Source organism: Hyperolius riggenbachi, chromosome 5 (genome assembly GCF_040937935.1).
Source record: "Hyperolius riggenbachi isolate aHypRig1 chromosome 5, aHypRig1.pri, whole genome shotgun sequence".
Classification (NCBI taxonomy): Eukaryota; Metazoa; Chordata; class Amphibia; order Anura; family Hyperoliidae; genus Hyperolius; species Hyperolius riggenbachi.
This window is the reverse complement of record NC_090650.1, coordinates 353,578,686-353,592,469: the sequence shown is the minus strand read 5'-3', so window position 1 is coordinate 353,592,469 and position 13,784 is coordinate 353,578,686. Positions and strand designations below refer to the sequence as shown.

At 43.6% G+C, this 13,784-nt stretch overlaps 1 protein-coding gene across 3 annotated transcripts in view; it reads right to left on the bottom strand.

The window, feature by feature from the left end:
- DNAJC5B (DnaJ heat shock protein family (Hsp40) member C5 beta) overlaps window positions 1-13,784 on the bottom strand; it is a 346,166-nt gene that overhangs the window by 270,463 nt on the left and 61,919 nt on the right. For 2 of the 3 annotated variants that reach the window (XM_068237446.1, XM_068237445.1), the window contains exon 3: window positions 7,010-7,164. In XM_068237446.1, coding sequence (XP_068093547.1) covers window positions 7,010-7,144 — 135 coding nt within the window. In that variant the 5' untranslated portion in view covers window positions 7,145-7,164. Of the gene's footprint in view, window positions 1-7,009; window positions 7,165-13,784 lie in introns of those variants that run through there. The other variant, XM_068237448.1, reaches the window with a different exon arrangement.

Sequence of the window (13,784 nt, the reverse complement as noted above, 5' to 3'; positions counted from 1 at the left end):
TTCTGGATCGATTTCAGCATAAAATTTATCGGGAATTGACCTGCGGTGTACGGGCAGCTGACAGATCTCTCTCTTATCAGATTCAATAAGAGAGAGATTTGTCTCTTGGTCAAATCTGCCCATCATCGCTAGATGTATGGGCACCTTAAGTGACAGCAACATAGGAGAAATGCAATTCATAGCACATTTTACTCTGGAAGAAGTGTACTTCTTATAAATACTTTACATTTTATAGTTTTTCATGATAGTGGTCCTTTAAAGAGGAACTTCAGTCTAAACAAACATACTTTCATTAAGTTACATTAGCTATATTAATTAAAATAGATAGGTAATATAATCTCTTACCAACCCAGTTTTAAAAGAACAGGCAAATGTTTGTGATTTCATGGGGGCAGCCATCTTGTTCATGGGGCAGCCATCTTTTTGGTTGAAAGGAGGTGACAGGGAGCATGAGACAGTTCCAACTGTCCTGTGTCCTGATCACACCTCCCAGCTGCACACGCTAGGCTTCAAATCTCAAATTAAAATAAAAAAAAAATGGCACCAAAACAGCAGTACGTGAACAACAAAATCAGCAATCCCATCATGCTTTGCACAGCATCAAAGGAAAAATGCCCGGGCAGTTTTCTTCTGTGCAGCTAAAAATGAGACTTCTATAAGAAAAACAAAGTTCTGATGCTGTGAAACTGTTAAAGAAACACGCAAAATTGATTAAATAAGGAGCGCAGGTAATACTACTTAAAAATTGAGTACCTTTATTGGTAAATATTTTCAAACAAGAATATATCCTCAGACTGATTCCCCATGCATTACCCACTTACACACACATGCATACATGGGAGTTGTGCGGTGCCTGAAAAAATGTATATAGGTTTATAAAAACGTTTCATAAAAAATAGCAATCTCTGCTCATAACTTCCAGTTCCCAAATAGGTTGTGTCCAAATGTCCAAGGACAAAAATGATCACTGGTACCCCCTTGGGCGAATGGACAATCAAGGTGCATACCTCCTGAGGGAGGATAAAATACTTAACGAGTTATTACCAGAACAACCGGAGTTTATTTACAGAAAACCAGGTAATGTAGGCCTCAGAATAGCAACTGCAGCGGTAAAACTGAGTAAGAAGAATCAAATGTCACATGGAGGTTTTTCAAGATGTGGTAGATGTAAAAACTGCCGCAGCACTAGGGGCTATTCTAAGGTTAAAATAGTAGAAGGACCATATGAGAGGTATAACATAGATGGATTAATCACCTGTGACAGTAAGGGTGTTATCTACTGCCTGATTTGCCCATGCCAGAAAAAATACATCGGCCGTACAAAAAGGGAGCTCCACAAAAGAATAGGAGAACATTTTAATAATATACGCAAAGGCTGGGAGGAACATCCTCTGTCAAAACACTATAAAAAATACCATGCTTGTAACATGTACGATACAGTGTTCTTTGGAGTAGAGAAGATTGAGCGAGACCCAAGGGGAGGTAACTACCTAGCGAAGATGTCGAGAAGTGAGAGCAGGTGGATTTTTAACCTTGAAACTATGGCCCCGAAGGGATTGAATGAGGAGATGGAAATTTTTGCATTTTTATAAGACAGGAATAAATTAATGTCGTTGAGTGGAATGTATGGGGAAAAGTGCGGTGCTCTTTTTTCTCCTTTTCCCTTTTTTTTTTCCCTTTTTGGGAGTAGTGGCAAGTTGTCTTTTTGAAAAATATTATTGTCAATCTGACTATTATGCATATTTTATTATTTATTTTTTAATATTTTTCATTAATTTTTATTTTTTATATTTTTTATATTTTATATTTTTTATTTCTACTTTTTATATAAAAGGTAGTTTTGTATATTCCTCATGAGTCTTTATATATAAATGCTTTTTTCTTTATGAGTGAGGTTAAATCCATGTGATACTATATCCATTTTTGCAATGCATATGCCAAAGGATGGACTATAAGAAAACAAAGACGAGTCTAAATAACGAAGAGTTAATGAAGGTGTACCAGGAAACGGATTGCTGGGGAAGAGGAGGAGTTAACATACTATTTAAAGATGGAGGTGAACACATACCACTTAGGTACAGATTCTGATGAAGACGATCGTAATCGTCGAAACATGTCAATCTAAAGTCTGGAGGGGCGCCCCAGAGACGGTTGAGGTACCTAAGGAGGAGAGTGTACCCATCTATGATCTTAATTGTGGGTCCTCGTGAAGCAAACTAAGTTGCCGACTGACCAGGAAGTGTAAGGGCATTGGAGTGGAACGCACAAGAGCCGGACTTCCGCATCCCTGCGGATCATAACACTGTAAGGACTGAGCTCTCGCGGGAATTGCCGAGCGCTTTCCGGAGTGACGTCACGGTGGAGGGATCCTTACGGCGGAGAACACGAGTGAACGTGCTGTCCACAAATACGGCGAACGTGCCGTCCTTTGCTTATACAAGCTACAAGCTACAGTATCAAGGTACATTAGATGATTGATCTTTGCGCAGCAGGGGCGTATGTGGACACCGTGGTGAGGGAGACATCGAACAAGCACTGGTACAGGTGATATATAGTCAGATGCTGTTTGAAAATATTCAAGTCTTCCTCTATTTTTGTATGCACCTTGATTGCCCAAGGGGGTACCAGTGATCATTTTTGTCCTTGGACATTTGGACACAACCTATTTGGGAACTGGAAGTTATGAGCAGAGATTGCTATTTTTTATGAAACGTTTTTATAAACCTATATACATTTTTTCAGGCACCGCACAACTCCCATGTATGCATGTGTGTGTAAGTGGGTAATGCATGGGGAATCAGTCTGAGGATATATTCTTGTTTGAAAATATTTACCAATAAAGGTACTCAATTTTTAAGTAGTATTACCTGCGCTCCTTATTTAATCAATTTTGCATATATCCAGTCAGTGGAGTGAGGGGTAATCCACTGGAAACTAGGTGGCAGCAGGTGGGAAGGTTTGCTAATAGTTTTACAACATAAAATAAAGCAGCGCCAGAAAGTTTTTTGTAATTTGTTAAAGAAACACCAAGACTTTTCAGTGCTGCTGAGTCGATTTTTAGTCTAGAGGTTCACTTTAACTCAGGTAGCGAACCACAAACTTTTAGACTACTGCTGCGAGTTGAATGTCAAAAACAATGAGGAAGCTAGCTGAGTGTAAAGCAAATATACTGAAGTCCTTTTATACTGTGAATTATGTATACTATGTTCTCCTTCAAACAATGCACTCAGTGTGAACAAGTTCTTGGTAATCTTCAGAAGTGATTTGTGGTCTATCAGAAAAGCATGACACAAGAGCAAGTGGAAAGCCTGGCCAACACTGTGCACCAATCAGACAAAACACTATTCACAACAGAAAGTGGAAAGCCTGGTCAATATTTTACACTAATCAGACAAAACATTCTTCACAACAGAAAGTGGAAAGCCTGGTCAATACTTTACACTAATCAGACATAACATTCCTAAACAACTGGACTTTATGACCCTTACAAGATGGGACCCCAGGTTGCGAGCGTCACCAGGAATAGACAAGGGAAGAGGTGAGAACATTGGAGGGCCCCATGCTTTATAGTTACACCACTGAAAGGAAACCTCTTCGATTCGTGGCCGGGATCCTCTTTTAGCTCCTGTTCTTGTATGCGCGCAGCCGTACTGTATCTGCGCTAGTGTGGCCACATGTGTGCCGGACCACGAAGATGCTCGTTATAGAGCAGCTTCAGTTTCCTGTAAAGGTGCGTCTGTACTCACACACAGACAGTATGGCAGGGATCATGCCCACAAAAAAATATCCAACAAGCTCATCAGATATGTTCAGAGGGTCCGTGCGGAGCAACGGTGGGAGACACGGGAGGCCTCTGGACTACCCCAATAGATGTTGTTTACTTAAATGGCAGCTAACCAATTGCTTTTCCTGGTTTGGTTTCAAGTTAGTGAAACTTTGCAACACACAATGGGAACACACAATGCGTTTTTTCCACTCAATTCTCCGCTCGCTCTATTCTCCACTCACTCGATTTTCTTATCTTCCGCTCGTTTTTCTTATCTTTTTTTCCATTCACTTCTATGAGAAATCGAGCGGTAAAACGATCGAACGTGAGTTCGGACATGTCGGAAATTATCTATTGAACCATCTAACTGCTGGAGTAACACATGGTGTATTCCCAGCATAAAACACAATATCATCCCTTATAGGATAGCACATGCAGCAGTGTGTCACGTTACAGGTTTTTGTTTTTTTTTCTAATGCAGTAGGTTTATCTTACATCAGGTAAATTACAGCTTAAACTGCCATAACATCCCTCAAACAAGGAAAACAGATAACAAAAGGATTAGTGATTGGATTACGCCAGGATCAGGGAGAGTGAGGCTGGGATTCCAATGAGCCAATTACTGAAGGTTAACATGTCTACATAATAATTAAAATGAGGTTAAAGTTTTTAACACGGCAAATTAAAGTGAATTAAAACCGTGCAAATATCTTAGCCCATGGAAGGTTTTACACGTAGAATTATGTTTGAAATGTATACTTGAAAAATTGAAAGAGGAAATAAAGTTTTAAAATCTATTTATTTTTCAGTCAACCCACTTTTAGAAAAGTGTAAAAAAAAATACGAAGGAGAATCAAGACACCCCTTTTATACTTGTAATTGTGAGCACATGAATATAAGGGTACGTGGAGAGAATTGGTATTGCCCTGGTTAAAGTGGATACGAGATAAACATTTATTTATTGCATAATTGTGTTCCTTTCATATAGTTTATAGGGCATTCCTCAAGCCAAATACTTTTTTTGTTTTGTTTTAATACTCTAATTCCCTATAAACTAAACAAGCCTCGCCCACAGCTCCTTTTGTGCCTTGGCACTGTAGCAAGGGCTTATGGGAGCTCAGTCTGGGCAGGAGGAGGTGACTAGCCATTTATTTCAGATGCAGAGGGGAGGAGGAGAGGGGACTGAATTTACACACAGGCAAGCTGATAGCATCTCCAGCCCTCAGCCTGTGACAATGTGACAAACAGAACATGGCTGCCCTCATTGTATCACAGGAATAAATAATCATAAACTTTTGAAACAGTTTGCAGCTAGATTTGCTGTGTAAACTATCTAATCTTTAGATAAGATATATAGACAAGTTACTTGTTATTGTTATTTTTTTGTTATCTCGGATCTGCTTTAATAACAATTCTCCACAGAGACTGTCAGCAGGTCAATTACTTCTTGTGAATGACTTTCACTAATTCCTCTATTCATAGGCCCATATGCAATTAACTTTTTCTCCTGAGTTTTCTCCTAGGAGATAGGTTTTCATCTTCTCTTTAAAATAACTTTTCAACACTTTGCAACTGAAAAAGTACCAAAAAGTAGTTGAAAGGGTACTATAAAAATAATTTTGAGTATTTACTTAATTCCTGGTGGTTTAAAATGAATTTTATTGCCAAGGTGTGAAATTATCACCTAGGAGATAACTCGGGAGAAAAAGTGAATTGCATCTGGGTCATAGTGAGAAGATTATCATTAGCTTCTCCCAAATTACATCAACACAGGTGAACCTGTGACCACGTAATGTGGATCTGAGATGTCATACTTGCTTGGTGCCTGATCTGTGGTAGGAGGAGAATGTGTAAGATATGCAAACCTCAGCTACTGCATTATCTCCACTATTATATGGGGATGTGCACTGTCGTGGTGCCACAGTTTGGTGCATGTATTTCTCTTCTTGTACTACAAATTGCAGGTCAAATCTTCCTTCCACTACTGAATGTACAGAGCACTCTGGGGACCTATCTTTTGCAGACATTACAGAGCCCCAAGTCATCATGCACAATGGAATGTCATAATATGACACAATAGATCTTTAAGCGACAACGATGGCTAAACACATTGTTCCTCTCCTTACCTTGCATCTGGAAGCTGCTGTCTGTACAGCACTTATTTCCTGCAGGATGGAGTTTGACACAAATGGTGTGTGTACATGCTTTAAGCTACCACAGAAAATCCCTACTATAGAAAAATTAAATTTGGAAATTAATATCAGTTTCGAAAGTCAAACCACTTCCTTTTTATGCAGACATCCATCCATGCCATACAGGGCTCGATTCACAAAAAGGTGCTAACTCAGCTAAAAGCTTTGGGCGTGCTAACTAGGGTGCTAAGCAGTTAGCACGCCCAAAGCTTTTATTCATCGTGCTCAAAGTTTAGCGCTGCGCGGTGCGCGTGAAACGTCGCACCGGTTGCAACTATAACCTCGCACCGGGTGCGCCCGAAACATCGCATAGTGCGCCATTTCGGCAACGTTTTAGGGGCACCCGGTGCGACGTTTCGTGTGCAGCGCACAGCGATAAACTTTGCGTGAAATTTTCACGTCCTAAAGAGCTTTAGGCGTGCTTAGGGGCTTTTAGGCATGCTAACTAAGTTAGCACCCTTTTGTGAATCAAGCCCATAGAGTCTGGGAGGAATTTTGCAACCAATACAGGGGAAATTGGTTCAAGCTAAGGATGAGCGGATGAAAGCAAAATTCAGTTATGCCTAAGGTGAAAGTGAGCATTGGTGTATGCAGTTGACGGCAGTGGAGGTTATCTCACCTTGGTATTCACCTCTGGCCGCAGTTCTCTACGCCCCTCTACATCTTTCCGATACTTTCTCCTTCACAGACAGAAGGACGAAGTATCAGGAGCAGAAGAAGGAAGTATCAAGATGATTTGGAAGGGTGTGGAGCACTGCAGCCAGGCGCGGAGGTCAAGGTAAGGTAACCACCACTGCCAAGGCCGCATACAAAAACACACAGTTTTACTTTGTGTTTGCCCGCTCATCCTTAGTCCGAGCCTTTAAAGCACATGTGTCGAACTCCAGGCCTGGAGGGCCAGATCCATGCCAGTGTTTAGGATGGACTGAGAAAAAAAGTAATGTGTTCTACCTGATGGACCACACCTTTCCTGATTAAGACCCATCAATTTATTTGAGCTGTATCAAAAATGTGTGAGGATCTCGGCCCTCGTAGGACCGGTTTGACATACCTGCTTTAAAGAGTCCTTTGCTTTGCTTTCAAGGGTCTTTGCTTTCTCTGTTTCAGCTGGTGTTTGTAAGTTTTTTCCTTTTTTCATTGCAGACTTCTTGCAATAATCATCTATCCAGTGTCTGTAATCATTCATCTCCTGGCAGCTGTAATGAACTGGAAACAGACACACCAGAGCAGATCGTCAAAAAGAGCCCATGCAGGAAAAGATAACTTGTAAACATATGTTTATTGCAAAGGAGGTACTTTTATACGGCTGTTATAAGGATGGGGACATGACTGTACTTATCAACTGAGCACTTTACTATACTTTGGTGGTGACATGGCTAAACTTATTTAAGAGGTGGGGCAGTGGGGCATGGCTATACTTTCTATAAGGGGGCCATGGCTTTACTGGTTATTGGGGGGGGGGGGGGGGAAATGCGCACACTTATTAGCAGGTCAGCTTGTATTCAAAATCTACTCATATGTGTATGCATCGCAACTTGTGTGACTGATTGTACTATCAAACTATCAAACTAATAATAAATTATATTAATAATTAATATGATTATTTAAACTAATAATTTTCCTGCCACCTGTGTCATAAAGATAATAATTTATAGATGCCCAGATGGTGTTGACCTGGCACAGTCTGCAGACAAAGGAACACACTCAGCTGCCTGCTCTTATCTGCATTGCCATACTTCAACACAGTGCTAAGAGACAAAGCACTACTTTAGTCATAAAGGGCTTGATTCACAAAACGGTGCTAACTGTTAGCATGCTGTGAAAAGTGGTTCGCGAAATGTCGCGTGATAACGGTTAACGCAAATTTTTTATGCGTTAACGGTCGGGTTCGTGCAATAAATTCATGTTATCGCGCGATCGCTAACACGCAGAGAAATTGTTAACGCGCAAACGTGAATTTTTGCACGCAATAACCATTTTTTCATGCGAAACCCATTTTTCACGCGAAAACGCGCTAAAACGAGTGAAACGCCGTGCTAACTGCCATGCTAACAGTTAGCACCGTTTTGTGAATCAAGCCCAAAGTGTTAAAGGGAACCCAAGGTAAGAGTGATATAGAGGCTGCCATATTTATTTCCTTTTAAACAATACCAGCTGCATGGCAGCCCTGCTGATCTATTTGGCTGCAGTAGTGTCTGAATCACACCAGAAACAAGCATGCAGCTAATCTTGTCAGTTCTGACACAATTGTTAGAAACACTTGATCTGCATATGCTGAGGCCGGTTTCACACTGCGGATTGGAGGTAGCCGTGTCTGGGGGCCGCACCACCAAAAACAGGCCTTTGGGGATTTCCGCGTTAGTACGCAGTAGTCCTCATCTGGCAGCCAGCCAAGCAGGAAGTGACGCTCACTTCCTGTTGGTGAATTGATGACGTGTGCAGAAGCACATTGCTAAAATATGCTTCCGCGTATGAGCGACACGAAGAACTGGAGATGCACAGTATTGGTAGTGGTGCACTCACATTAGATAGAGTACTTCCATAGCAGCACACTGCAGACAATGTGAACTCCCCCATGGACTTTCATTGCCCTAGTGGTAGGCTTCGGTAAAAAGCTGCACCACACGTCACTAGTGTAAAAGGGCCCTGAAAGCATTAAAGGCAGAGGATCAGCAGGACAGCCAGGTAACTGGCATTGCTTAAAAGGAAATAAATATAGCAGACTCCACATAACTCTCACTCTCGGCCTCCAAGGGCTGGTTCACACGGGCGTCTGCCTGGCGTTCGAAGGAGTTGTGTTCGGCGGCGTTGTGGCAGCGTCGCGTTCGAGCTTTCAGTGGCTTTCCCTGGTATTCAGTTGGAGTCAGCATTTTTCTCCCCCACAGGGGGACATTAGCCGCAGCGGTTAACTGTCCCAGGACGCTACATGTAGTGTCCAGGGTCGCCTCGAATGCCAGGTAAAATCGGGATCTGAATGCCGCGTTTGCGCAAACGCCAGTAAAAGCCCGGTACAAACACTCCCATTCACTTGAATGGGAGCGTTTAACGCCGAGTTCCGAACGCCGGCTGTAAACGTGGGGCAGACGCCCGTGTGAACCAGCACTAACTCTCACCTCAGGTTCACTTTAAGCATGTGAAAGAGGCCAAAAAGATGGATATAAATTCCAGCCTATCGGAAACAAAAAAATAAAAAGTCGGCAGACCTTTTGTCACAGTGTAGGATTCCCAGTGTGTAATGCAATGTACTATAGGTGCTTAACTACTCTAAGACCGCTCCACGCCAATAGGCGTGGTCGCGACAGCGGCCCCAGGACCGCCTAACGCCAATTGGCGTCAGGTCCTGGAGCCGGCTACTGAAGGAGATTGCGCGCAGGATGCGTGTGCATCTCCTTCTCGGTGATCGCCGTCTATTTACATAGTACAGCGCTGTGATCAGCGATCTGTGACTGCAGGAGTGATCCGCTGTCATAGGCTGAAGCCTATGACAGCCGATCACACTGATTGGCTGGCGGGGGGAGGGAGGGGGAGATTTATGATTATTTCAAAAAGCAGCACATTTTTATTAAAAAATAAACAAACAATTATAAACAAATAAACAAATGTCTGGGGGGGCGATCAGACCCCACCAACAGAGAGCACTGTTGGTGGGGAGAAAAGGGGGGGGGGGGATCACTTGTGTGCTGTGTTGTACGGGCCTGCAGCTATGCATTAAAGCTGCAGTGGTCCATTTAGTTAAAATTGCCCTGGTCTTTAGGGGGGTTTTCCACTGCAGTCCTCAAGTGGTTAAAGAGGAACTGTTGCGAAAATCTTAAAATGTAAAACACATACAAATAAGAAGTAATTTTATCCCAGAGTAAAATGAGCCATAAATTACTTCTCTCCTATGTTGCTGTCACTCACAGTAGGTAGTAGAAATCTGACAAGTTTTGGGCTTGTCCATCTCTCCATAGGGAATTCTCAGCATGGCCTTTATTCTTTATAAAGACATTCCCTGAAAAAGATTTAGGGCCCATTTCCACTATCGCGAATTCGCATGCGTTTTTCGCATGCAAATTCGCATAGCAATACAAGTGAATGGGACTGTTTCCACTTGTCAGGATTCCTTTGCGTTTTTCTGTGCAGAAAAAATTCGCATGGCAGAGCCATCAGAATTCGCATACCGCATACCGCTATGCGAATCGCATACAATGTATTTAATAGGAAATTCGCATGAGGTTTGAGTATGCGAATTTTCATGCGAATATTCATGCGAATTCGCATAGAAACAATGGAAAAGCACACCAGCACTGCCATGGTTAAATTCGCATGCATCGTCATCCATGCGAATTCGCATAAAATTCGCATGGATCCACATGCGAAATTTGCATCCGCATGCAAATTTTTACCGCGGCGATTCGCACCGCACAAGTGGAAATGCAGCCTTAGGGCCCGTTCAGACTGCAAAACGCGGACGGCCACGCATGCAGAACGCAACGCGTACGAACGCACACGCCATCCGCGTTCGTATGCGTTGCGTGGCTGATCCCATCACTGAAAAGTGAATGGGACAGCCGCGCGTTTTTGTAAAATCTGCGTGCAGCATGCGTTCCCGGACCGCACAGGTCCGGAACGCATGCAGTGTGAACATCAGACATTGCACTCTATGCAATGTCTGATGTCGTGCGTGTCGGCCACCTGCACGCGTTTCCAAAACGCGGCTGGAAACGCGTGCAGTCTGAACGGGCCCTTATACAAAGATGTTGGCCAGTCTCCCTGCTCAGCTGCACACTCTTTTGGCAGTTCGGACAGAGCAACTGCTATTCACTAAGTGCTTTTAAAAATAAAGAAAACCCTGGAGGCGCATGCGCGGCGCGACCAAGATGGCCGCTTGAGACAGGAGCTCCGACAAACCCTCCGCTACTTACAGCCGCTCTCCGCCTCTCTACCCACCTATCCGCGCGGCTCTTACCGGGAACGCTTCCCAAGTGACCCCCACACCTGATGTCCTCCAGAACGGCAGCCAAGATGACGGCAGCAAGCGGCACACTGGATCGCTTTGTCCGCCCTGTGGGATCCCAAGATGGCGCCGATCCCCTGACGCACGCTGAACCTACCTCCATACCACAGGCCAGTATAAGCCCTGACACTGCGCCGATTACGGCCTCCACATTAGAAGCCACACTAGAAGCCACACTTGAAAGGCATTACAGATCCATGCACGAATCGCTTCAGCAGTTGATTCTCTCAGCAGTGCAAGATCTTAAGGCTGACATCACAGGGCTGGGGAACCGCACAAGTGCACTAGAAGACAAGGTAGATTCACTGTCCCAAAAACAAGCAAATCTTGAAGAGGAACACCAACTTGTACTTTCAGACATTAAATTCTTACGCTCAGCCCAGGAGGACACAGAAAACAGGGACAGGAGGCAAAATCTGAGAATTAAAGGGGTCTCAATGTCTGTAAAACCAGACCAAATAACCCCACACCTCACAGAACTATTCAAATCCATTGTGCCTGATCTACCAGAGGAAATGTGGCGATTAGACAGGGCACACAGATCCCTAGGGGAACGCCAGGTATCTGCTCAGAGACCCAAGGACATTATTACAAGACTTCACTATTATGAGGCTAAAGAGGCTGTTTTGCAAGCCCTCAGGAAAACATCCCCGATCACATTTAAAGGAGACGAGCTACATATCTTTAATGACTTATCTCTGATCACCCTAGCCAAACGCAGGGCATTCAAACCAATAACTCAACTTCTCAGAGATGCTCAAATCTCATACAAATGGGGCTTCCCCTTCCGCCTGATAGTCACCAGAAACGGCATGACTTTCTCAATCTCAGACATTGACAATGCCCCCATGTTTCTTAAGCAAATGGGCTTAAAAATGCCCTCCCACAGCTCCATCTACCAGCCTCGCTCCCCGAACTTTAGTTCTCCTCCTCGGAAAGTCCGTCATATCTCGGAATGGACAAAAGCCCCGATCCGGAGCCTCACCTACCCCTCGGGAACAGAACCTGAAGTCATGGAAGCCCTCCCTACCTGAACTTAGCTTCCACCTTTACTATATCTACACTCTCAGGCTGGATACATAGAGTTTAAGTTTACCTCATGCATATGTCTATCTTCTTGTTTTTTAACATAAATCCTGAATCTCCAGTTATCTACCATATTGCAAAATATAAGGCTAATTAGATATGCCTTCCCCGGACTCCCACTTCACTGATGCAGGGTCCGGAGTTCCTCTCCTCCCATTTTGGCGCTCCAGCATGAGCCTCCGGAGGTCTATCCTTGTGTCTCCCTTGCCGCTACTCGGCCCGGACACTTTTTGGATGACCTACCTTGGGCATCCTAGACTGGATGCTACTCCATGCAGCCTCCATACTTGCAGAGGCAATTATAGTTATGTTATGTTTTTATTATTTTTCTTATCTGTTTTAAATTTAACCTACATATTGCGAGGCACACAATCGGTTTTCCTCCTATCCTCTCCTCCCCGGGCGCAGCGTTCAACTCCTTTATACTCTACCACCCAACCTCTTTTCCTAGACCATGGTTAATTTTCTCACATTGAATGTGAAGGGCTTAAACATCCCCCAAAAAAGAATGTCCCTTCTTAGAGATCTCAAAAGAATGGAGATAGACATAGCAATGCTCCAAGAGACACATCTCCGCTCATCAGACTCAGTCAGGCTCACAAACAGGCAATACCCCACAGTACACTTAGCTTCAGGTCTGGTTAAACGGGCAGGGGTAGCTATCCTATGTAAAGCCTCCCTCCCCTTGCAAATTACTAAAACCATACGAGACCCCAAGGGTCACTACCTGATCCTCCTTGGTAATTTAGCAGGGAAACCCATCACCCTAGCAAATGTTTATGTTCCAAACACTCAACAGATTTCTTTTCTCTCCTCGTTCCTCCTTAAACTACACAAAGTGAGATCAGGTACCCTAATCCTTGGAGGGGACTTTAATCTAACATTCTCTTCCTGCCTGGACAGAAGTTCCTCCACCTCTCCTACCTCGAAAGCTGCTCATGATCGCAACTCCCGCAAATTCAGAGCCTTAATGAGGAAATATAACCTCATTGATCTCTGGAGAATTGCCAACCCAACCTCAATAGAATACACCTTCTACTCCCCCCCGCATGCATCCCACTCCCGTCTAGACTACTTCTTCTCTAATGCCCCCCTCCTACCCTCACTTCTAGAATCAGACATCAACCCAACAGCCTGGTCTGACCACCACAGTGTCTCTATGCAAATAGACTGGCTCCGCAACCCTCACAAACCCCTCCACTGGAGGCTCAATGAAACACTACTACAAGACAAAACTCTTGTCTCTAAACTTTCTGAAGAACTACAAACATTCTTCCAAATTAACACTGACACGGTTTCATCCCAAGGCATACTATGGGAATCGCACAAAGCCTTCATCAGAGGCCTCTTTATAGCCGAGAGCTCTAGACGCAAGAAGTCCTCTTCCCAAAAATTAGTGTCCCTTCAATCTGCCTTATCCAAAGCCCAATCCACCTACAAAACCAAGCCTACACAAGATAACTACTCCTATGTTCAACAACTCAAACAACATATCCGATCCCATCAATCTAACCAACTAGAGAAAAGTCTAAGATGGACTAAACAACTCTTCTTCGAAAGGGGTAATAAACCCCATACCATCCTAGCACGCAAACTAAACCCTAAAATGTCACAACACTCGATCTACTCCATGAAAGACTCAGAAGGTACCACTCACTATGACCCCCATAAGATAGCTCAAATTTTCACAAAATATTACGAACAACTGTATAATCTACCAGACCAAAACGAGGATACCTCCTTT